Source organism: Vipera berus (assembly GCF_964194415.1).
Source record: "Vipera berus genome assembly, chromosome: 1".
NCBI classification, from domain to species: domain Eukaryota; kingdom Metazoa; phylum Chordata; class Lepidosauria; order Squamata; family Viperidae; genus Vipera; species Vipera berus.
Window position 1 is genome coordinate 263,911,117 of NC_138202.1, and position 26,886 is coordinate 263,938,002.

Consider the following 26,886-nt stretch of genomic DNA (forward strand, 5'->3'; position numbering starts at 1 on the left):
TGGCTTGAAAAAGTATCTGAAGAAAGAACAGGATCAGGCTAGTAGGGTTATCATCCTTTGACTCATAACTGAAGTTGAAAGTTTATTACACCAGATAAAGAAAGAATTATAAGAGGTGCTAAACAGAGGAAGAGGATCACACAAGTCCAGTGAAGGAAACTTATTTTCTGGGAAGTCAAAGAAGAGATTCTGTCCTGCTAGATTCAAAAATTGCTTTCAGGTTTTTGCAGAAGAAACAGATTCTTAATATCGAAAGAAGGAACAAAGGAAAACAAGCAAGTGGGAATGTGGGGGGCAGTCAGATCATGGAGGGTGCATGGGGGTTTGCAAGAGGTTCTGCAGGGTTCAAGGAAGGCATGCAGGGCTAGCATGGATTGAGGAAGACATGTGGTGGGGCAGCAGAGGCTGAGAGAGTGCCCAGGGGATTTCATAGGTTGGGAAGGATGCATGAGGGTGTATGAGAAGGGTTATGTGAGGATGGGTAGGCTATGCAAGTCAAGAAGAGTGCATGGGGGCCATGGAGGAGTTTAAGAGGTGTCACACAGGTCAGGTGGGGGAGCAGTACAGGCCAAGAAGAATGCACAGGATTTCAAGGGTGTTTAACAGGTGCTGCATAAATCAGGAATAGTGTGTGGAGGTGTGTCATGGGCTGGAAAGAGTGTCGGAGTGCTTGAGAATGTGCAAGAGGGCCATTACAGGTCAGAGATCAGGAAGGATCTGTGTGGCCATGCCCAAGAGTTCTACATGGGCTAGGGAAGCCATGTTTGAGAGAATGTATGGAAGTGCAACACAGGTCTAGAAAGGCATGTTGGGCTGTCATGGATCAAAGAAGGTGCTTGGGGATGCCCGAGTGGTGCTGTGTGGGTTAGGGAAGATGCATGGGGGGAGGCACATTTCCCCAAAGCTCTTTGGAATGTACAGGAGGGTGGCAAGAGTCAGGAGGGGTATGTGGGGTTTCTTCCTTCCTTCCACCTTCCCTTTCCAGCAGACAGATAAGTTGGGTTTTGCTGATTAGATAGGTTTGTTGTTATAGACATGGCTATTCATGGTATACCTCAGGACCTTCTCCAACACCAGAATTGAAAAATGTCAATACTATTAAGCTTCTTCAAAGTCCAACTTTCGATTCCAGAAAATGTCAAACTATCTTAATTTTGTAGGTATAGAAGCATCATACCATGTATTTTCCAAGGCCTTTTTTGCTACCCTACCAAGTACTAGTCTGGTGTGTCTTTCTTGACTATTGATTGGATTACTGTTTATTGTTAACACGAAGAAGAAGAAGAAGAAGAAGAAGAAGAAGAAGAAGAAGAAGAAGAAGAAGAAGAAGAAGAAGAAGAAGAAGAAGAAGAAGAAGAAGAAGAAGAAGAAGAAGAGGAGGGGGGAGGAGGAGGATGAGGAGAGAGAGAGAGAGAGAGAGAGAGAGAGAGAGAGAGAGAGAGAGAGAGAGAGAGAGAGAGAGAGAGAGACTGGGTATTGGCCTAGAAACCAGGAGATTGTGAGTTCTAGTCATGCTTTAGGCATTTAAAACAGGCTTGGTGACTTTGGCCAGTCAATCTATGAACTGCCAGTGCAACTCACCTCAAAGGATTGTTATTGTGGGGAAAATAGGAGGAGGAAGGGGTATTAAGTATGTTCAATTCCTCAAGCTGTATATGAAAAAAGGAGTGGATAAAAATCTAAACAAAAATACAAAGTTATCTATATACACTTCAATATCATCTTTGTCAGTTCTAAGGTGAGGCGTACCATTTTTTTAGTTTCATTTTCATATTTTAATCTTAATCCCTTTTTTCACTATGCCCCTTGTCTTTCATTGCAAAAGCTTGCAGATCATTTGCATTTTCAGTTATGAGTGAAGTGTCATCTGCATAGTTATTATGTTTCTTCCTCCAATTTTTAAAACACTCACCTTCTTCTAGCCCAGCCTGCATCAATATACAGTATGATCCGCATATAGTAAGAATGAATTAGAGAGGCATATGCATCTTCTCTCTACTTTCTCAACCTAGAGCCAATCTATTTCATTATATTCTGTATAAAGTGTGGTCTTCTGTCTTATGTACGTGTTTGGCATAAGAACAATAAGATATGCTGGGATTCCTATTTTTGAAGTTTCCACTTTGAAGTTAGACTATCTGATGTGCCATTTGGCTCCTGGATCATCCTCTCCTAATCCATCTGGTCCTTATATTAAGATTGCTGGCAATCTTATCAGTGATCAATAGGATAGTACAATGTTTGTTTGACATGGTCTAGGTCTTGAATCTCAAAGCAAGATTGCCTTTTGGGTAGTGGGAGTAAAGAGATGTTAGAATAATAACTTTAACTTTATTGTCACTTTGAATGTATACTAATCGGCATACATTAAAATTGAAATTAACTGTCAGGTTTCTCCATGGCAGATTGGGCTAAACCAGGGGTTCCCAAATCCCGGTTCATGGACCGGTACCAGGCTGCACAAACAAACAAAGCCTCATCTGCAGGATGCAGGCAGCACACAAAACCACACCCCCTCCAGTTCGCGGAAAAACCTCTCTCCACATAACCGGTCCCTGGTGCTCAAAAGTTTGGGGACCTATGGGCTAAACAATATACTACTAAAACACTCAATGTCATGATCTTTAACTGAGCAAAATGGTGCATCATAGGGCAAACATTTTTGAATCAATATACCTCAAATGAGGTATCTAACAGAATGTGTCCAAATCTGGGACCCATGATTCCTAACGGAATGAAATTAAGAAATGTTATGGACAAAAAAACAAATGGTTCATCAAACCTTGAGAACACTTCAAGTCATTAATGTTCAAGCTGAAATCACCATATTTTGAACATATTGTGCAAAGAGTGAGATCTCTGGAGATGTCCATAATGCTGAGAAAGGTGGGAGAAAAAAAACAGATAAGCAAATGGATGGATTTGATTATAGCAGCAATGCATACATTTTTGGAAGACCTAAAGGGCCAAATTAGATTAGAATATTCTGCAGAACATCCTGAAGAAAGTCTATGTGTATTATCACTAAGGGTCAAAATTGACTTGATGGCATCTAATCAATCAGTCAAGGAATCCACATATGGTAAGCTTGTACTTCTTGCTGTACTTCTTTTAAAGATAAATTGTTTTTTTATTTGTCTTATCATCTAAGATTGGTGACAAAGGGGTGAGAAGTAATTTACAATGCTATACAAAGCAGTTGGCTATGTGTGAGCCTGAGAAATATTTTGCTTTTTGCTTGAGTTTATTTTATCAGTATTTTGAATAAATGAGTGTGAGGAGAGAATTGGAATGCTGTTTTGTACTAAATTCTTTCTAAAATGCAAACACTCAGTTGAACAATCCATTTTTTGGAGGGCTCTTTCTCAATATTTATATATTTAGCTCTATTTTTCCTTGGCAGTTGCCTCCAATATAATGGTTAAACAGAAAGAACTGAAACAATGTCTTAAATGAAAGAAAATGATTTTAAAGTTCTGCTGGGTTTTTAACTAGGAACACTCATATAGGAAAGAAAATCCTTAGTTCCTCAACTAATTTAGTACTGTTGTGAAGAAAAGTTCTTGAAATTATTAGAGTGCAAAGGGCTGACAAGAAAGGGATTTTTAATTTAAAAGATGCTGTTATAAACACACACACACACACACACACTGTATGAGGGACGCAGTGGCTCAGTGGGTTAGGTCGCTGAGCTTGTTGATTTGAAGGTTGGCAGGTTGGCGGGTCGAATCCCGAGTGCCGCGTAACAGAGTGAGCACCTGTTACTCATCCCAGCTTCTGCCAACCTAGCAGTTCGAAAGCATGTAAAAATGCAAGTAGAAAAATAGGGACCACTACGGTGGGAAGGTAACAGCGTTCCATGCACCTTTGCTGTCTAATCATGCTGGCCACATGACCACGGAGACGTCCTTCGACAAGCATTGACTCTTTGGCTTTGAAACGGAGATGAGCACCGGCCCCTAGAGTTGGAAATGACTGCTGACAAAGAATTTAAGGGAGACTGATATTTTTTGTCAGCAATCCAAATTTATTTAATACAAACAATTGTCATAGTTGTGACTGCTGCCTGTGGATGGCCCTAGTTTGGACTGATACAGGCAAAAGATTTCACCCATATTTGGGTCAACGAGGTGCTGAAAACACTACACACACATACACATGTGTGTGTGCGTGCATTTTGATTCTTTAACTTTGTACAAATTTTTACCAAAATGTTGCAGGGTGGAGATATCTATCTATCTATCTATCTATCTATCTATCTATCTATCTATCTATCTATCTATCTATCTATCTATCTATCTATCTATCTATCTCTTAACCTGGTTTAAACTGAAGTTGTCACAAGCAGTGGAAAGAAGCAGCATAAACAGTACATGAGGGCAGGCCCTAAGTCCTCTCAAGAGAGAGAGATTGAAGGGCATATTTAGCCTTGAGAAGAGAAGACTTGAGAATGTATAAAGGTACTTCATATTTATGTTGGAAATATAAACAATAAGAAGCAACGTTTTATATAAAATACTATAAAACCTAGACAATTCCAGATTGACATACACATGCTGATTCAGAAGATTTTAAAAATTAACACACAGTTGACTACAGATATTTTTCTTTTTGAGATTCATGGACAAAAAGTTGAAAAAGAAGACATGGACCTTCGTTTTTGCACATAACAACTGTAGCAAGGTTATTGTATACACAAAGATGTGGTACTACCCACAATGGCGGAATGGTTGGTGAACATGATGGAACTTGCTGAGATGGCTACATTGATTTATTTGATCAGAAAAAAAAGACAATATCTATGTTTATTGATGACTGAAAATCCCTTGTGAATATTTTGCATACAAGAGAAGATATGAATTTACAGTTTATGGTTTTGACGATTAAGCAAGAGAGATTATAGAAATAGAAGAGTTATGTTGTAGCCATAGAGTAAGATATTACAATTTTGCAACTGTAATATAATTGCTACAAAAGATTGGATATTATTATTTTTCTTTTCTATTTTTCTTTTACTTTTTTTCCCTTTCTTGAATTTTTAGCTTTTGTTTTCATTTTTTCTTTCTCTTTTCTTCATATTAGTTTGCATTATCTTTTGTCTTCTTTTTAAAAGTGCTTAATAAACATTATATGAAAAAGAGAAGGGCTTGAGGAGACAATACAGCCTTCTTCAAAAGGCTAAAGGAATATCATACCAAAGTCCAAGCTTTCTCCTCTTATCATTCCAGTGTGTAGGATACAAAATAATGGATGGATGCTATGGGAAAGTACAGAAAGGAAGATTCCAATTTATATTGTAACTTTAAACAGTTTAACAGGAAAACCAAATTATACAGGGAGTGAAGGGATCTTCACTGGATTTGCTTAAATGAAAGATTACACTGCCATCTATTGGGGATGCTTTCATTTTTAGCCAACAATGGGCAGCAGGTTAAACCTGAGAGCCTAAATGGTATTTTCCACTTCTATTTTTATGTGAACGATTTCTGCACCCTAAAGGTGCTCACAGGATTTATTTATTTATTTTTTGACAAAACTTCTGGTCGGCCCCTTTTGCTTACAAGCCTAAGCCCTGAATTTCTATATTGTGGTATGGTTTGTCAGGAGAATATCTGTGTGATTGAAATAATATTGAATCCTTCCACTTTGTGACTGAATTACTGGGCTGGCTTATCCTCACCAATCTTTGTTGCTTCCAAAGCACACACAGATGCCATGCCACCTGCCTGCTGACAATCTAAGCCTGGCATTAATAAGAATGTTTTTTTACTCATTCATTTTGCTGTTCCTATGCAGAATAGGAGCTCTTCTCATATATATACTTAGTTGTACGAATTCATTGATTATACGTTATCAAGCCAGTATCAAGTCTAGGGATCTCATGGATAGATGTTCTTCAGGATGAGAAATTAGTCTAATTATTTAATATTTAATGAGTTGAAATGATCTAAATGAGTTTAATGCTTGTTCATTATTTAATCAACTAATGGAAAAAATAGACATACATACTAATAGCACAGTACAACTTTAAATCTAATAATCGTAATTATTTAAACAGAAAATAAAAGGGAACGGGGAGGAAGATGGTAGTATAGATGGAACAATTCCACAAATCTTGATCACAATGCCTGGTATTCTTCTTCTTCATCCTTGTATATTAATCAGCTTTCCAATACTTTAACTTTGGATCATTTATTATAACAGATTTGTGGACCGCCTTACTTGCTAGCGGATGAAAGAAAAGGCATATATTCTACAAAACTTTCAATCCTAGATATATAAATAAATTCCCCCTACCCTCCTAACAGTGTCTCTCCTTTAACTATCTCTCTAATGCTTCTGCTCCTAGGAAAATCAAGGAGATTTTATTGCAGACAAACCTAGGTAGATGAGGCCTCAAGTGTTCTAGCCAATTGAATGAAAACTTGTATTGTGAAAAATACCTTAATTTATCCAAGGAAGACCAATTTGATGGAGTTAGACATAGGTTTTCCTACTTAGCTGAGGGTTGGACTAGAAGCCTTCCAAGGGCCCTTTCACCTCTCTTATTCTGTATTCTGAGTCATCCCCATGAAGGGGAACTGCTTCTCCTACTTATAATATCAGATGGCAAACAGAAAATACACAATGTTCTGTGAGAAAGCTGGCCAGATGAATCTATGGCCACATTTTGTAAAATATATATATATAGGTAAAGGTTCCCCGCACATGCATGCTAGTCGTTTCCGACTCTAGGGGCCAGTGCTCATCTCCGTTTCAAAGCCAAAGAGTCAGTGCTTGTCCGAGGACGTCTCCGTGGTCATGTGGCCGGCATGACTAGACGCCAAAGGTGCACGGAACGCTGTTACCTTCCCACTGTAGTGGTCCCAATTTTTCTACTTGGATTTTTTATGTGCTTTCGAACTGCTAGGTTGGCAGAAGCTGGGACGAATAACAGGCGCTCACTCTGTTACGCGGCACTCGGGATTTGACCTGCCAAACTGCTGACGTTCTGATCGACAAGCTCAGCGTCCTAACCCACTGAGCCACTGCATCTGCATCCCATATATATATATATATATATATATATATATATATATATATATATATATATATATATATATATATATATATATATATATATATATATATATATATATATATATATATATATATATATATATATATATATATATATATATATATATATATATATATATATATATATATATATATATATATATATATATATATATATATATATATATATATATATATATATATATATAGCATATACATGTGCAATCAGCCCAGGTTCGAATCTCAGAAGGGTATGGCTGACTGATGAAAACAAATAAGTTTGAAATGCATATCAGTCTCCCTTTAATTCTTTGTTAGCAATCTAAAATTTACACAAATATGAGCTGTCACTGTTGTGACTACTGCCTGTCGATGGCCTTCGGTTAGGCTGAAACAGGAAATAAAGATTTGTCCCATGTTTGGGGCCTAGCAAGGTAATCTAAATAGTTAACAAGCATTTACATATATACAGTATATATATATATATATATATATATATATATATATATATATATATATATATATATATATATATATATATATATATATATATATATATATATATTAGTCACATTTATACACCACCCACCTCACTTTCTGGGCAGTTTACAGGTAAGTTTTGTACAAGCTAACGGCACACACTAATGTGAAGGATGGTGTATAAAATGATTTGAGAAAAATATTCCCTTTGCTTTCTGGAAATTAATATAAAGCGCATTAGAAGCTTAGACAGGAAATTGCGATGTCTTTTTCCTCAAAAAAAAAGGAAAAAAAAAGAAACTGCGTCATGAAAGTTATTACATCCATCATGTGCAAGGCGCAGATCCTCGAAAATTTATTTTCTGTATGTCTGATAAAGGTAAGATCTATTGGCCTTTTGTTGCAAGAAGCCAAGCACAGGCCATGTAATTCTGGATGTTTCTCATCACAATTTCTTTAGGAGGGTTTTTTTCTTATAGTTGTTATAGAGTGGAAACACTTTTCACTACTGGAAGATTGTTCAAGATAAACATCATATAAAAGACTTAGCCAGTTCATGATCTGTTTCTTCTACAAAACAATCCACTCTTTTTATTCATTAACTTCAAGTGCTTGTTTTGTTTCCCTATAAGAAACCTCTGTTTGATACTGGAACAACCCTACAGCATTTTCTTTCCATTAACTCATTATTGATTTCCATTTATGTGTGCAGATTACGGCATATACGTTAACTGAAAACATCAGCTAAGGAAAAGTTCAGACTTTAGAGAAGTTTTATCTTGGTGACATGACATTCACATCTGAATGTTAATCACAATTTCAGACCATTGTGTTTACAGGGGTACAGTAATAGGTTTACAGTTTGTCTACAACCTTGATTTGGCAGAAAATTGTGGAAACAGTTCTCAACTAGAGATGAATTGTATTTATTGATTAAATATTTCAGGCCAACAATTTTCAATTTTTTAAGGAATTCAATTTTTATTTTTTAAATAAATTCCTTAGAATCTGTAATAGAAACCTCATTAAAAATGAAGGCTCAACTTGTGAAGATGATCCTCCATATTAAGTTTATTATAAATTAATGCATGAGACTATTTTCTGGATTTTTTTAAAGAAATAGTTCCTCTATGCAACAGTAAGACTAGGACATAATTTTGGGAGAACTGAACTTTCATTATGAGATTTGAAAGTTATTCTTTTGATAGTTCTTGGAAAGATGGAATCACTTTATATAAGTAAATAGGGATCACTCTTTATTATCTTTTTGTGCATTACTGTGATTAGTTAAGAACTGTCTTCAAAAATTAAAAAAATAATTTATCCATAGCATGCATTGGGCAGTATGTGCAATTATTTTTTAAATTAATGCAGTTTCCAGCCATTCAATTTTTAAAAAATGTGATCAGAGCTAGATGAATAGCAAAAATGAGCCATGGAAACAATGATTGTGCAAAATGACTAAACATTCTGACTTTTAAAACATATTATGAATACAGTCTAGGAAGAAGAGTTGAGATTTTCATGAAATATTGATGAAACTCAACAGAAGTGTAAGTGACGGCTCATCTTCAAGGCATCCAAGCTTTTCAACAGTAATATCTGTAATAATTTCTTTATTTGCACCCCTTCTCAGCAGACCTCCCTTCAGTTCACAAGTAACATGCAGAGGGGTTGCGACAGGGGGACAGATACGGACTTCCTGCAATTTATGACACTTACTATCACAAAGTATGCTAGCTATCTAGTTAAATGACTTTTTAAAGGGATTGTACAAATTTATGAAGAACAAAATTATTAAGTCTAATACAGTAAGTCTACATAAACTCCAGTACTGAAACAGTATTTTGCTACCAATAGAAGCACTTCTTGGTTGTTTACAATCCAGAAGTAAACAATACCCCAATCAATGAACTGCCGAACAAGCTAACAGTAAACAGCCCAACCAAAGAATCCCCAGTACCACTCCCACCAACTATGGGAGCGCAAGCCACTAGTACATAAACTGAGAACAAACCCCATTCCTTACTAGACTGATATTGTTACCTAATTTGGATAATGAGATGTCTGCAAGAAAACAACCAAGCTCAGAGAGCACCAAGGATCCCTCTAGTAGCAGTTGACAGACCACAGGAGATTTCATATACACTTTTGGGCTTCTTATGGCCAGCTATGATGACATATATTAGATTTCTATTTAAATTGCTGCAACTATTTCTAAATTTGAATCTGTGATATTCATCGGCACATGCACATTTTGAAGGTTTCTTCTCACAATGCATGAGTGCCCCTCCTTGATTGAAATGGACCTTAAAACAAAGCCAGATTCCATCTTATAGAACAGACATGTCAAACTCAAGGCCTGTGGGCCAGATCCAGCCAGTGATGTGCTTAGCTCTGGCATGCAAGCAGACTAGTAGGAGGAAGTGATTGAGTATGTAGTGGAGTGGGGTGAGCTGAAGCAGCATCAGCACCAGAGAGGCCTGGGGGAGAATCAGCTGGAGCTATGGTATTGCTGGGGCTCTGCTGAGGCCCCTAGATTGGTGCGCATGGCTCCAGATGATCAGGGCTTCTAGCGGCCTTGGAGGTGGCCAGCAGCCACATGCAGTCTTTGGGGAAAGAGTCAGCTGGTGTTGCTGGGGCTCTGCTAAAGGCCCAGGATCAGGGTGCGTGCATGGCTCCAGCTGCTGAGCACTGCATGAAAGAGCCAGCTGGGCAGTGAGTGAATTCATGGGGGAGGAGAGGAAAGAATATAAAAGGAGGGATTTGGGCAGGAAGGAGGAGGAGTGAGGGGGGAGAGAAGGCTATAGTGAGGAGAGGAGAGATTTTGGTGGAGCAAGCCTGAGGGAGAGAAGGGATAGAATAGGAGAGGCTTCTGTGGGGCTATTGTTAAAAGCTCCTAATCTCCCAAAGAAAATACAGGATGTCCTCAACATATGACCATAATGGAGACTGCCCATTATGGTCATAGTGTGCAGTTATAAAGTGGGTAATCATGTGACTGACCCAATTTGATCACATTATTTTTGGCAAACTCATTGTTTACTATGGGACATTTTTGCTGAAACCCAGAAATAAACGCTGGTTTTTGGCAAGAAATGTCCTAAATCATGGTCACATGACCAGAGGATGCTGAAAACTGCTATAAATGCAGGCCAGTTGCTGAGCACCCAAAAGGTGGTCACATGACTATGGGAGGCATTGCAACTTCAGAACTGTGTAAGTACCTTTGGGAGGGGTGTCTGTCATAATTTTGAATAGTTGTGAAGGGACTATAGGTCAGTTGAGAACTATCTATATTGGCAACCAATACAGTGGAGAATCCCTAGCTTCAAAACGAAGCATGCACCTCTATTCACCCATTTTACAAATCCTTACTCTCTGTAGACCTGCCCTGTTATTCTGCATCAAATAGCCCAGTGTTCAAATAGGTATTAATGTATTTATAGGCCCTCCCCAACAACAAATGTTTATATCGTCCGCAGATAGTATTCTTATTTTGGGTTCTAATGAAAGCAGAAGAATGATATTGAGCTATATATCTTTGGTTATAAAATGTATCTAGATAAATCTGTCATAAGCTTTTGTGAAGAATGTCATATAAAAGCAAACTGGAATGCCATTTCTGTGAAATCAAACTGATATACAGCTAAATTTCAAATATTTACATTGCACTTGGTAGCAAAATATCATATTCCCTGCCACCTCCTGGGCTGTGTTATAGGCTGGTTTCATTTATTTTTTTTCCTCTCTAGATTCCCTTTTTGATGTGCACTATAATTTTATCAGAATTGTGGACTCTTTTAGATTGTGAAGCTTGCTCTGGGACTGAGAAAAAATCTTTCCTCTCTAGTGCTTTGGAACAAAATGCACCATTGTGCATACAAACAATGCCCACTTTGTCTGTGAGCAATGAAGTTTAGCATGGCACATTTAGAAGAATAACACTGCTACGTTCCTTTTGTCTTGCCTATGTTTGTATGCATTCTTTATCACTGTCCTAGATTCTAGTTTGGAGGTCTGCTGTTTGGGAGAAGTACCACAATTTAGATCATGAGATTGTTTACTTCCTGCAAGCATTTGACAAAGAACTTGCTTTGTTCACATTTTGAAAACTGGCCTTCAAGGCTTAGAGAAGGGGTGTCAAACTGCCGGCCTGTGGGGCAGATGTATCGTAGCAAAACCGTGCTCACCCCATTGCTGGCAATGGCAAAAAAGTTGCAATATGATGCGACACATCACATGACGTTGTGAGCTTGACACCCCTGGTTTAGAGTATACCAAATATAATAGCAAGGTGCAGACATTCTATTTTAACTGCAATGTGTCATAGGCTTCCAGTTATCAAAACATCTAGCAGCTAGAGATTAGGGCAGGGGTCTTCAAACTTGGCCCTTTTATGACTTATGGACTTCAACTCCCAGAATTCCTCAGCCAGCATGTCTGGCTAAGGAATTCTGGGAGTTGAAGTCCACAAATCATAAAAGGGCCAAGTTTGAAGACCCCTGGATTAGGGTGTTGGACTAGGATTGTTCAAATACATCCTCAGCCAAGAAAGCTTCCTGGGTGATTTCTGGACAATCATTCTCTGCCTAAAGGATTGTTGCAAGGGAAAAAAGAAAGAAAGAAAGAAAGAAGATATGTAACATATGCCAACTTTAATTCCTGAATGTAAGGCAGGAGCAAAATCTAACAAGCGAACAAATAATTGAACCAGAATGTTTATAAATGAACAGTGTGGTCTTTCCTTTTGAATATGTGTACAGAGACATATATCTACATACCCCCACACAAAAACATGCAGTTTATAGAGAAAACATCAAACTGTAGCTCAGTTTGATAAAATGTTGACAATGTTATTTTATGGCGGAAGGAAGGAAGGAAGGAAGGAAGGAAGGAAGGAAGGAAGGAAATAACTTTTGCCAATTTTATTATATTTATATTACATTATATTTTTGCCAAAGCTTTTCCAGCAAATTTAGCTTTACTTTGATTTCCCTTCTCCAATCTTTCATGATTTTTGTGAAAGGGCCAAGAGACACATATCAAGTTGCTCTTCCTGCTAATCCTGATCCTTTGGCCATGTTGGTTTTTTTCCCTGGATCTTTATAGCACACGTTTAATGCCATTGAAGACAAGTCCAAACTTTTCATCACCCAAACTAAGATGACTACTGAATTATCCAATGACTCTTAACAAATGGAGCTGCCGAGTGAAAAGTTCCTATCACAATGATCCTATATGGGTAACTATGTTCATTTTAGACATTTAGAGTTGCTTTTGATGACCCTGCCAATGCTATTCCTTACTGGGAGATTCACAGATTGTGCTAAGATGAGTAAAAAGTGTGAATATATAGCAGAATGTCAACTGCATGCTAGGTACATTAGATTGAATGAATCATTTTTAGTAGATCAATTTCAGAAAGGTCTAGCTAATGGGCTGTGAGATAAGTTAGTTATCCAGGGCATGCCTGACAAGTTAGAGGACTGTTTCAATGTTGTGTGATTATAGACAAAAGCTAGAAGCTAGAAGACTTGACACACAGGCATGCAGACTAGGGAATTTTACAAACTTTCTATGCTCGTCTGTCTTTTCTTACTAACTCTTTGGATGCTTTTGGCATTGATCCTATGCAACAGGGCGCAGTTTCCCTCCCCCGCCATATATACACACACACACAAACACATTGTCAGTTATAGAGAAATAAAACAAGCGTGCTCTCAGTTTATGTCTTTATTGTAGCATTCAGGACACTTTGAGCGAAACTTTCTTATCTTTGCTTAGCTATGAAGTTCCACCCCTGTGAAATTAAGGGACATATTGTGATATGTGGTCTAATTATTCCAAGCAGGACAGTTTGGGAAATGAACCACAACTTCCTTTCAGGACCATAGGAGGGAAACCAAATTGCCAAATAAAGACATCATAACACCATACAACAACAACAATAAAATACTTTATTTTGCTAGTGATTTTCTAACTGGCTCTGGTAATTTGACTTACCTACTCAGACAGTAGAAAGTCTAATCCTTGTTGAAACTATAATAGTTCTATGATGAAGTCCCACCACTGATTATTTATTTATTACATTTATTTGCAGCTCAAGTCTGTTGCAAAGCTCTGGGCAGCTAACAGAATAAAAACATTACAATCATCAGAAATAAATATTCCTAATCCCATAAAATGACAATACAATCATGGTCAGGGAGGGAGGGAACTGGATGCATGGGAGGGGGGGGGAGCTGGAATTAGTTCTTAATTAATCAACCACCCCAGTATCATTGAACATACTTCTCTCCTTTCTGTCTTCATTACCTATCATCAGAAAACTTTGCAGTTCTATTTAATCTTTTCACTACATGTTTCAATTGTCTTAGGGATGGATTTGCTAGAGAGGCACAATCCCGACATTCACTGGAATCTCAAGGGATTATGTCCTTGAGTGTCAATATCACTGTTACAAACAGCAGTGTCAGTGGTAAGGGAGGAGGTGATTGAAATAACAATTGTGTGCTCATTGAATCACAATAATAACTAGTGGTGGGATTCAGCTGGTTTGACCAGTTCAGTAGAACCAGTACCTAATTTTTTGTTTTCAGCGAACCAGTTATGATAAACCTGAGTTCTTCTGTGGCTGCTTGTGGCTGCACACCACGTGGTGCATCATGCCACTGCCACCGCTCATGGCAGGTCACCTCATTGCTGTTCATGCTGATCGAGTGCTGCTGCTGCTCACAGCAGGAGGCCACAAGTCTTGTTGCATTGAGTGGTGCAAGTGGTGGCAGTAGCATGATCGGTGTGATGTACCACGCAGCGGCACAATTGGCGTGCTGTGCTGTGTACCTTCTTGCCCCGAGCGATGGCAGTGGCACAATTAGCGCGACGAGCCTCGTGGCCTCCTACTGCAATTGGAATCCTACTCTTACAGTGAAAAAATGGTTAAGGATAAATGACACAGCGGATGATGTTGGATAAAAGCGAAGAAAATTGCAAGTGAGGACACCAATCAAGAAGCAATATGTAAATATCTTAAATAACAGTTTTATTGGGGGTTTTTTGTCAGGTATTATTTAATATTTTTTCATTAAGATTTTAAAAATCTTTCTTATAACATATTCTAGTTTTGTTACCTCTTTTATTGTTCTTATTTAAGTATTAAATGCATGAAATAATAAACTATCTTTCGGTATATCAATTTTTTATATGGTCATTAGGGCAGAGAACCGGTTGTTAAATTATTTGACTCCCATCACTGATAATAGCCATATTCCTTTGACCATAAATGTGGCATTGGATGTGCTGATATAATCACCAACTTGCCTTCTTTCACCTATTCTGCAAGTGCCAATGATGATAAACATTAAAATCCCATTGATGTTCTGTTCTCCTGTTTTATCCAGAAAAAAAATATATTCAGATTTTGTGATGCATTTGAAAAGGAAAAGGCTAGCACACTGTCCCCACTCCACTCTTCTTGCGGCTACATCACAGTTCCTGGAGCTTAGATCTCTGCTAAACATCAATATTCTGGACCACACAGGAATTGGCTTATTTGAAACATACATACACACGCATATACGTATAGGTAAAGGTAAAGGTTCCCCCGCACATGCGTGCTAGTCATTTCCGACTCTAGGGGCCGGTGCTCATCTCTGTTTCAAAGCCAAAGAGCCAGCGTTTGTCCGAGGACAACTCCTTGGTCATGTGGCCGGCATGACTAGACGCCAAAGGCGCACAGAATGCTGTTACCTTCCCACTGTAGCGGTCCCTATTTTTCTACTTGCATTTTTACGTGCTTTCGAACTGCTAGGTTGGCAGAAGCTGGGACGAGTAACAGGCGCTCACTCTGCTACGCGGCACTTGGGATTCGACCTTCCAAACTGCCAACCTTCTGATCGACAAGCTCAGCGTCCTAACTCACTGAGCCACCGCGTCCCTATTGCATATACTTATACACGTATATATATACATATACATACATATATAGATATGCATATACATACATATACGTATACACACACACACACACACACAGAGAGAGAGAGAGAGAGAGAGAGAGAGAGAGAGAGAGAGAGAGAGAGAGAGAGAGAGAGAGAGAGAGAGAGAGAGAGAGAGAGAGAGAGAGAGAGGACAACCAGAAGAAAGATCTACTCTTTTTGTGGTAATGATGTTTGTCACTGAAGTTTAAAATGCAAAGATAAAAATATAAACTAAAGAAAATATAAAAAAGAGAAAATAAATAGAAAGTGGAAAAGGGAAAAAAGGGGGGGGTAAAGGCGAAAATATAAAAAAATGGAAAACAAGAACAACAAAGAAATATAGAAAGAAATTATTTCCCTTTTCATCAAGATAAATACAAACCTTTTCAGCAACTCAATACCTTCTCTAATATTTCAACCCAAATTCTCTTCATCATCATTTCTTTTATTTATTGGCACCTTTCAATCTTAATCTGAAAAAGTCCATTAAGAGCTACCAAATGTAACAATATATACAACAAGTAAATTAAGTTTGTACTTTTTCTGCAGTGGTTCCTGCTCTATTTCTCCTTTGGAAATCAGAATTCTCCCCAACCCTGTTACACTTTTGTGAGGCCTTAAAAATTTAGCTATTTTCCTGAACCTGGAGCACCAAATGTGCCAAGGGCCCTATTTCCTGACTACGGTATATTGCTAATGGGCCAAATATCTTGCTCTTATGTATCTTTTATAATTTTTTTTACTGCTTTTACTACTTTTATTGTTTTATTTATTTATTTATTTTGAGCAGTGCCATGGCCTAGAGGTGAAGACATTCACCTCCCACTTGGAAGGTTCACAGTTCAATCCCAGACAGCGACAGATGTTTCTCTATCAGGATACAAAGAGAAAATATCTACTGTGAACTCTGCATCGGTGTCAGGAAGGGCATTCAGCCAGTAAATGCTCAGCTCTACTCAGTTGCCCCAACTCTACCCTGAAACAAGGGTTCAAAGAGTTGTAAAAATGTTTTAATTTTTTACATTTTTAATTATAATATGTTTTATGAATTGTAAGCCACCAAGAGCCATTGACTGAGATGGGCAGCCATAGAAATTGAACTAACAAATATTTCTTTCCTTACCTTCACACAATACCTTTTATATATATAATTCCTCTCCCCATATCTTATCTCATATCCATAAACAAATATTTAAAACCTCATCATTCATATTTATTCAAAAAATCCATTCAGAGCTAGTAGAAACTTTAAAATATTAATCTTTAATCCCTTTAAATGACGTCCTGCAAATTAATTTCTTCTCTTTTCTTCTTTCTCTCTCAATTTTAATACCATAACTTATCACTTTCTCTAAAAATGCAACAAAACTCTCTTCTTCATATATTCTATCTATAAACAAATCTTTAAAGCCTCATCATTCAGTTTTAGTCAAGAAAAATCATTATAATCTGTTAGAAAAAAAGAATATATGCAGTTTAATATTGATAGAATAAACTGGTTTTATAAACCTTTTATTTGTTTGAGTTTTAAAGGTTTTCATTATTCCTTTTAGGTAATGTCCCCAAACCTGATTTCTTCTCTCTTTTCTTTTTCATAGGAATCCTTCTGTAAATATAGCACATCTCTTTTGTAAATCCAAATTTAAAAAATTCTCCATGTCACCTTTTTGAGTTAAAATCCATGTATCCAAGTCACTCTGATTTATTATTTGTGTGCCCCTCTTAACTATTAAAACCTCAGCTGGCTTCATTTGTGCATCCTATAAAACATCTTTGTCACTATCATTGGGTAAAGCTGTTTCTCCCAGAGCTTCTGTCCACTGGTGACTGCTGTTGCACTGTCCCATCACAGGGAGCATCAATCAGGAGCACTCTGGGCAACCCCCTGTCCTTCATCCAGAGAGGAATTTGAGGAGCCAGTTCCTTCTTTTCACCACAATCAGCAGATCCCCTAAAAGCAAAGCCATCTTAGACCATGATTCCCCCTACTTCCCTTGTCAAGAAGAAACACAGCTGTCTGAGAGGGATTCATGATTCAGATTTTTGTAAATGATGTAACCATTAGATGTTATACTCCACTGCCACTTAGCTCTGGTCTTCTGGATCATCTTCGAAAGTCAAGTATTTTTTAGTAAATTGGGCTTGAGAGGAGCTTATAATTTGATGTGAATGAAGAAAGGCCATGTGTGTTAACTGCCTTTGACATACAGTGGATTATGGGAAATTTGAGAATGCGTTGTTCCTTGGTATTTATGAAATTTAATGAACAAGATATTTTTTGACCTCCTGGACTTTTAGAGGTTTTTTCCCCAAAAAAACTTCAGCTGTTCATACTAAACAAAGGAACATAGAAAATTGATGGCAGAAAAAGACGTACTGGTCCTTTTGAGTTTATTTACTTTTTTTTTCTTTATGTATATATTTATTTTTAATCATTATGCTTGTGTTACATTTATTTTTATATTTTAAATTTTTGTTGTATGAGGTTTATCCTAAGCATGTTTAAATTCAGTTACTGATGATTAACCCAGTACCTCCACTGGAAATTCCAAGCTTCCACTATTCTTTCTGTGAATTAATACCTTCTAACATTAAACTTCCTTAATGTCAGTTTGAGGTTATGCCCCCGTGTTCTTGATTTTTGCTTAATATTGAAACTACTGCTTCTAGAACCTTGATGTGTGTGTGTGTGTGTGTGTGTGTGTGTAGGATTGAGGATGTCTTGGCGACGTTTCGATGAGTTCCCACTCGTCATCTTCAGGCTGGTGTCTTCGGTTTCGTGCTTGTGCGAGCGAAGCGTGATCGGAGCTGCCGTCTCTCTATAAATACTGGTAGGGATGTGTGGGGTGCTGGCTTTGTTGCTGTAAGCGGATTGGTTGGCTGTGATGTTACATCATGATTGGTTGATGGGGTTATTGTTAGGAGATTAGTTGGCTGATTTGTAACATCCTGTGTGGCTCATGATGTAACATCACAGCCAACCAATCCACTTACAGCAACAAAGCCAGCACTCCACACATCCCCACCAGTATTTATAGACAGATGGCAGCTCCGATCATGCTTCACTCGCACAAGCACAAAACTGAAGACACCAGCCTGAAGATGACGAGTGGGACCTCGTCGAAACGTCACCAAGACACCCTCAATCCTACATGGGAAAAGACCCAAATACGCCAAGACCTACATACCTATACCCGTGAAAATCTACAAAAACAAATACATATATATATGACTTTTCTGCCATGGGATTTGGTGCTATAGAATTCTACAGATAATGTTTAGATGGATCTTATTAAGATGGCCTCTGTTTCATGATGGCATTCTCCAGGCACTGTCAAGGATGCATAGCTTTTGTGGAGCTTTTGAAACTACTACAGATATTTTAAACAATTGTATTTTTTTTGCTGAACACATCAAAATTTTAATTTATCCTATGAGGAAAGGAATTCTGTTTAAGTGAACTCAGCTCTGTTTAGTGAGCTCAGGCTCACAAAATGGGCAGTCATTCCTTCTTACCACTCTCTTGAAACCTGACCATTTTGTCCCCTCTTCCATTGTGTCAACACTGTCTCCTGAGATTTTGGAGATGGGAAGCAGGTCTATGGCCTTGCTGCACTTACAGCAGCAATAGGACCCAAGCAGCATATCTGGGCCTATATGGATGGTTTTGTCAAGCAATGTGAAACTGAACCCTTTTTTCTTGGAATGAGGGACAGAGGGTCAGAACACTTGTTTGTATCCTCCATCTCTTCTCAGGGAAAAAAGTTTTGAAGCTTTCAATGATAATAAAACTGTTGGAAATTTTGGCATTTTTAAGACATTGCCCTGTTTATTTTGGGTGGCATCGTATCACAGAAAATGTACCAAAGATGCATTTTTCAAGGGTAACTAGACTTTGCTATTCCTTGAAGACGTTTCGCTTCTCATCCAAGAAGTTTCAAGAAGGACTAAAGAAGCTTCTTGGATGAGAAGAGAAACATCTTCAAGAAAAAACAAAGTCCATTTGCCTTTTGAAAAAGCACCTTTGGGACAACCATGAGCTGGATGACTGAGGATCTCCATAGATAGAAGATGTAAATGTGCTTCTTCTTGTCACATTTTCCTTCATGCAAAATCTCCAATGGCAAAACCAGCTGGGATGTTATATCCACCTTTCTCTCCTGAAGCCTAAGGAACATTGTTTATTTAGATGCTATTAATGACCTTTTGAGTGTTAAGGACTTGACCACTGTTTTGGTTTTTGGGTGTCATTTTACTAAGGCAGCATATTCTATTCCATGTAAATGTCTTTTTCAATACTAGAGATTGCTAGATTCTTTATTAAGCATGTCTTTTAATACAGAAGAATAGTCATTCATAGTATTTTGGACTATGGTGTTCAATTTATATCATGTTTCTGGAATGTTTTCTTCTTATTACTGTTCAGTTGAACGTTCAGTTCAAACGATATATTCAGTTTCATTTATCCTCTGCCCATCATTCACATTTGGATGATGAGACAGCAATACCTGTGCTGCTTTGTTAACAGAAACAGGAGAATTTGTCTGAATTCTTATCATTAGTTGGCAGGTCCACTTTTCAGGCTGGTTGGTTAGTTGGTAATTTTTTTAAATTTAATTAAATTTTGAGACCACCTAACTCTTAGATAATTCTTAGGCAGTTTACAAATAAAAACAATATATATATAAGGAAAAAATGGAGATAGCAGAATATCAACTTTAAACCAATTATAAAACAAGGGAAATCCACAATTACCTTGTTTCCAAGGCCTGGGAGAACCACTAGATTTTTCACACTTTCCAAAGTGTGGGAGTGACATGGATCTCTTCTGGAAGTTGGAAATATGATCCCAAACAGCAGATACTAGCAACAAAGTTGGTTCCATAAAATCGCTGAATTGATGGAACCCAGAACATACTCATCCTGCTTAGCTGTCCTGGATAGGCAGAGACAACTGAAGATATGTGGTTCCTAAGAAAGCTGGGGCCATTAACTTCATAAGCAGTTATAAAAATAATAACACTAGCATTGACTTTAAGATGAACCCTGTGTCCCAGCCCCATGAAAGCTGAAAACTGAAGGTTGGTGAAATAAAACTGTCTTCAGCGATCTTCTAAATGCCAAGAGGAAAGGAGCTTTAAAAAACTCTGGAGATTAAAATTTTAATTCATGTTCCACTAACTTCAGGTGGAAGGCAAACTCTTAATCTCTTGAAAACTAAGCTCTGACCTTGCTGCCTTTCAGAAAGAAATTTAAGATGCAGGTTCTGGCTAGGATGGTGTGTGGTTCTACTAATTATTGGGTAGTAATTCTGATTTGGTTCCTTCTCTTTCACATGATTTAGCATGGTTGCCTTTTAATACTTCATATATTGCTTTGACTGATTCTGATTTTTCTAAGCTGATGTAGAAAGTAAAGAGGATGGCCTTGAATCAGAGAGGGAAGAACCTTTACCAGTGTAATGAGAAGAAAAACATAAGTTCAGGACAGGTAGTAAATATGTGAGCCACAGAACTATTCATGAAAAGTAGAGATGGTATAGTAGAACGTAACATGCTGAGACATATTTACTTTTAGAAGTTGCCATAGCAAATAACTGAAAATGAGATATAGACATTGAACTCTCAGGTCTCACACTCCTAAACCCCTTATAAGAGAATGACGCTGAATTTAAACCCATACAGGATGTATCAGTTTCTTTTGAAGATCAGCAGAATCTCTCATTGAATGCTCACTAGGTAGTAAAAAGTTATTAGTTACTAGTGTCCTAAGTTAGAAGAGGCAAAGAACAATTCAAGGGAGTAGTGCAACTATTAAATAACATAAACTGGGACACTTTACAGTCAGATTATCCTTGATCTGTGTTTAAGGATTGGAGACTAACACATTTTAAGTGGGACAACATCTCTGTGCAATCTTGCCAATGTTTGGTTTAGATTTCCTTCCAACCAGTAATATTTGCTTGCTTCATCTTCAGAAGCCAACTATAGAAGTTCTTCATTAAATCTTCCTCAGGGAGATATTCAGACAATGAGAGCTTTAACAACTCCCTAAGGCACGCTTTCTTTTTCCCATCCAAGGTCATCTTACCAATAGAAGAATTATATTCTTCTTCCTGTCTAATTAGTTTAGCGGTAATGAAGCAAGAGGGTTTTTTTCCTCCTGTAATAGTGGTTTAATGTCAGAATCCTAGATTGCATGGTTAGGATAGATTTGGAGGAATGCCAGAAATTTCTTCATTGTGAAAAGCACTGAGGAGATAATTAGGGATTTAGGTTTTAATAAAATTCTGTGCCCATCATAAGCACTTCAAAGCCAATCTATCCTTTTCCAAATCTATTTAGATTGTTTGAATATGTAAGAGCTGGTTTAGGGAAAAGATACTTCTTCATGTTAAGATGATCTACCTTTATTGACATTGTTGCTGACAAAGAGCTTTATTTGGGAAGTTTTTCAGGACATGGGCAAAACGCAAACTAGGTTGCTCCACAGGCACATGGCTACTCATTCTTTTAACCATCATAATAGCTTATGATTTATAGCTCCTCCTGCACTATTATTATTGCAGAAAGCTACTAAGTTAAAAAATTCCAGTCTGAGCTACAGATCTTCTTCTTCACCAACAGACTTCTAAACTAACTCATCTCAATTCTTGATGTTTCCTTATTCATAGTTTGGGGATTCAGTAAAGCGTTTGAGACGATTATTTATTTCTTTGATATAAAATAGAAACTCATATAGTACAAAGACAGAAATATATGTATTACCAAACAATTTAAAATATTTGAATCAAGGCATAAGCAGAATCTGATACAGAATGTAGAACAAAAGATTAAGGCAATTTGTAACCAACGAGATTCCTTGGAAGTAAATGAAATGTATAAGAAGATATTGTGTCATGGTTCCAACAGATGGAACTCTTCAAAGAACTTCGAGTATTGTTTACCTTAAAGGATCTTTATTCGAGTAGCATAATATCGGCGCTTACATAATCAAAGCCAAAAACTGAATTTCCCTCCCCTGGACACATAGTATCAAAGCACAATTCCCTCCTCCAATTTACAGTAATAAATCACATTCCCCAATTAGTTTGAAGCGCGGGCTTCCTCTCCAGCTCTCCAACCTGCCAATTCTTTATCAGCTCTGATTTCAATAACCTTGATTCTCATGCTTAGTTCTAGTGCTGTTATGTCTAGTTGGACTCTCATTCACATCCCCATCCCCAGCATCATCTAACTCTAAAAGCGAAAGGGAAAAAGATGGCTACATTTCCATCTGTTGTCAATGCAAAAACATCCAATGTTAGCAGCGTTGACATATTGTTTAACAGAAGCACATCAAGAAAGGTAGCAAACCAGATAAATTGTTGGACTATATTTCCCAGAACTGTCTACTGGTACGTGTTCCTTTGAATTCTTCTAAGCCCAGAGTTCATGTTCTTTTGATAGTATTTTGCATTCAAGTATGTAGGTACTCAAACTAGTCTTGCTTCAGCAATATGTATCCAATGTATTTAAGCTTTGGTTTCATTCTTAATACTTCCAGTGAGCAGTCTAGTTTTATTTCATCTAGAATTAAATGACTGCATCTTCTGACAGTCCCAACCATTTTTTTCCCCTAGCACCAGGATTCAAAGGCATCTTTTCTGCTTCATTTTGTCTTTCTCCTGATTCTGTTTTCTCAGCCAAATGTTAAAGCTGGGAAAATCAGGACCTTGATGATATGTACAGTCGTGAGTGTGATATTTCTATACTTCAATAGTTCATATAAATCTGTCCTAGTTTTTCTCCCAAGTAGCAGAAATCTCTCTATTTCATGGTTACAGTCATAATATCTATGAAATTAATGAGTTAATATAATATATAATGAACAACCCCCCAAAAATCACATTTTCACTTAGAATACTTTGAGAAACTGTTTACATCTAAGTTCTCCCTGTTTTTCTTTATTTGCTATGGTAGTTTGCTAGTATTCATTTAGAAATACAATATAATCTTCTGTTCTTATTCTCCAACACTCCCAAAACCTTAATTTTCCTAGTGTGATCTTAGAACTGTCCTGCCCTGGGGTAGCAAACTAACAATCCCCTACCTGTATCCAAAATCTAATACAGTATGCAATAGTTTAGAATCATAAAAGTATTCCTTATGACTTTCCTGAACTACTCTGAGAAAAACTAAATAAAAGATGAAGCATTCATCAGATTTTAAAATCAAGTGTGTTTATGTTGATTAGTCAAGGCAACTATTTGCTCCCTTTCCATGCAAAACAAGGAAATTTCAAGGCAGTTGAAGAAAATATAATGGGTGCAGATTGACAATTTAGCCTTAGAGGCCTGATTATCCCATCTCTGGGTTAGTGTGCAGCAGCAGGAAAGTATGTAAATCTCACATTCTCCAATCAAATAGATATAAAGGTTTCCAGAAATGCAGCTTCCCTAGATATAGGCTATGTATATACTCATGATTCTTTCATCAGGCTGATAAAGGTGTTTGGACCCCAAAGAGATATATCTGTAGGTTGCTGGGTAGTATAACAGATGTACTTTCTGAACCAAACAGAGAATTAATAATTGCACCATAAAACTGAGATATGAGAGAAGTAATTGTTGCTCCACCATTTTGCTTCAAACTGAAACTTCTTAGGGCATTTTAAGCCAGTGCAACATCCACTATTAACAACAGTTCTTGATCAAAGCCCATTTTTCTCAGTAGGATCATGAAGATCAGAACTCATACTCTGTGCCTTAAACTATTATAGTTATAGTCAGATTGAATTGTCTTGGGAACCTTCGACAACAGTTATGTTTAGGACAAATAGTGTGGGAACATAGCAACAACTGGCAGTGGCGTAGCGTGGGTTGTCAGCACCCGGGGCAATTTGTGCCCCCTAACCCGGTGACGTCATGGCACCGCCGAAAAGACGCGCCCCGCAGCGGCGTAGACTTTCCAAGAAGAGTCGCGCGCATGCGGGATGCTTCCGGGTCCCTCTCGAGGGCGGCTGGGCGGGGCTCCGACCTGCAAGAGCCGCTGCATTCAAGCTCGCACGTGAGCCCCGCTAAATAAAGCCACGCATGCGCACGAAGCTAGGCCAGCCGGCCGGCGGGTCCGTCTTCGCTCGGCCAAGCCTGCCGGGGCGCCTGCGGGGCGCTTGCGGTTGGCCTGAGCCTGGGCGGAGAGTTGGGCGCTTCTATTTATTTTATTCAGTTTATGTGGCCGCCCATCTCACCTGCCGGACTCGTTTCGCTTTGCAAGAAAGAGCAGCTCGAGAGCGGAGCCAAGCCGACTCTGTGCAGCCCTTGGGGCTCCCTGAGCAGCTCAGTGCGAGCGCGCCCCCCCAGATGTTGCGCCCGGTGCGGCCGGCCCCCCCTGCACCCCCCACGCTACGCCACTGACAACTGGACCTTATTTTTCTCCCAGAGGGCTTCAGTGAAAACAAAACAGAACTACGCAGAATCATGTCACTTAATTCAAAAACATTTTGAATAATGAAATCATCACACTAAATAACCTTTCTGATCTAAATTGGTAAGTCAAATAAAATTGTTAAAATCACATTTGATGCAAATGTTCAAATTGGCTCCCCCCCACAACTTGAACTGGTTTGTCTTTTTTCAAACTGAAATTATTTGAACTGGTAATCCAGACTGGATTTTTTTCTGATTTACATGGGAATAGATAGTAAATCAGTTGATATTATAATGTCCATATACAAATCTATAGCATGGAAACACTTGGAATACTTTGCATGGTTCTAATAACAATATACCAGGAGGGTTATTTGTAGAGCTATAGAAGATACAGGAACAGGCTACCAAGATGACCAAAAGACTTGATGTATGAAGACATGTGCAATAATTGGAGTTGTTTAATTTGGAGAAAAAGTACTTATAAAAGAATATGACTGAAGCTTTTTAAAATAATGGACAGGAATAAAAAGGATGAGTAATACTGTACATACTGAAACTAGAATTCCTATATTACTAAAACCAGAAGCCACATAATGACACTCAGTAGTAGAGCTTGGGAACTTTTCTTGATATACTGTATAATCAACCATTGGACTATGTTGTCACAGTTTGTGTGTGAGTTGCTAGTTTGGCTTTAAAAGGAGAGAAGACAAAATCCTGGAGCATAGGTCTGTCATTGGTTAATATACCCTTGATTTTTATTAGGCAAACAGTAGCAGAAGATCAATGTGAGAGGAGGATTGCCTTAATCTTATGTCAGTGAGCTTCCTAGATACATCTAGTGGGCCACCTCATGAGATGAAATGCTGACTAGAGTGCTAGACCTATTCTTCTCTTCTCCAAACCAAGACTGATGGCGATTTTTGGCCTTACCAAGCGTCCTACTCTGCTATGAAAATACCCTGGGTTGATGGATATTTCTATTCAATTATCTTTCTCTTTGATTTTCTTTCCCCTTCTCACCAAAATAGCTCTCAGATTAACCAGACATTACTGCATACAATACATCTCCTTCCCCCACCCTTGCTTCTTAATGGACAGTAATAGCACTTTACTAACCATTGTCAGTCTCCTGTGAATGGTAACCAGGCAACTGTTTCAGAAGGGAACTCTCTTCAGGTAGCTTTCTGATGTGTAGAAATCTATGGTGGGGGTAAACCATTCTGCCCAGTGCTGTTGACTTGTTAGTCAATATCTGTTAATGGAGGCTCTTTCTCCTGACTCAACCTCCTTGTCTATTCTTGTTCTAGCTGGCTTACGGCTACCAGCCATGGATGGTGATGATGGAGAGGTGCAGCTGTCTCTTGCCACTTAGTATCCCCAAGAGAGCTATGATAAGAATTCAGGTTTTGGTGTTCTCTAATAACACTGCATACACCATACTAATTCTTGTCTCTCTACCCTATTTATTCCCATTTCAATTACAACTGTTATTGAAATTACTATTATTTGCCAAGTACTAAGTATGCATAGTTAGCAACCTCTTGACACGAAAGTTCATCCAAGCATTAATTTTATCTGCCTGAACAGATGCTGGGTATATAGACACAATTAATAATGCTTTTTTGGTTTTTCTTTCCCATGATACACCTTTCATGACAATATTTTAAATGACTCAGTCAGAGCCTTCTTATAACGGATAGTTTTACTGAGCACTTTTAAAGAAGTACAGCGCTGTTAAAGACATAAGGGGCATTCTGATTTAATTCAGCCTTGTGATAACCCTATCTACAATCATCTCCAATTTCCATATGCCTAGCTGAAAGATTCTTAGTTCACGCTGGTTTAATTTCATGAAACCTTTTGTTTCAGGATGGGGGGAGCATCAATTACAGATTGTTTGAGCTACTTTTAGGCAGCTCTCTGATTCTGTAGACTTTGTTCCCAAGAGATATA

General features: G+C 38.0%; 1 protein-coding gene across 1 annotated transcript in view; it reads right to left on the reverse strand.

Moving 5' to 3' along the window:
- LOC308679494 (vesicular inhibitory amino acid transporter-like) overlaps positions 1-26,886 on the reverse strand; it is a gene marked incomplete at both ends in the record, with an annotated part of 70,751 nt that overhangs the window by 10,706 nt on the left and 33,159 nt on the right. The window contains 1 exon segment of the mRNA XM_081346690.1: positions 1,582-1,649. Coding sequence (XP_081202816.1) covers positions 1,582-1,649 — 68 coding nt within the window.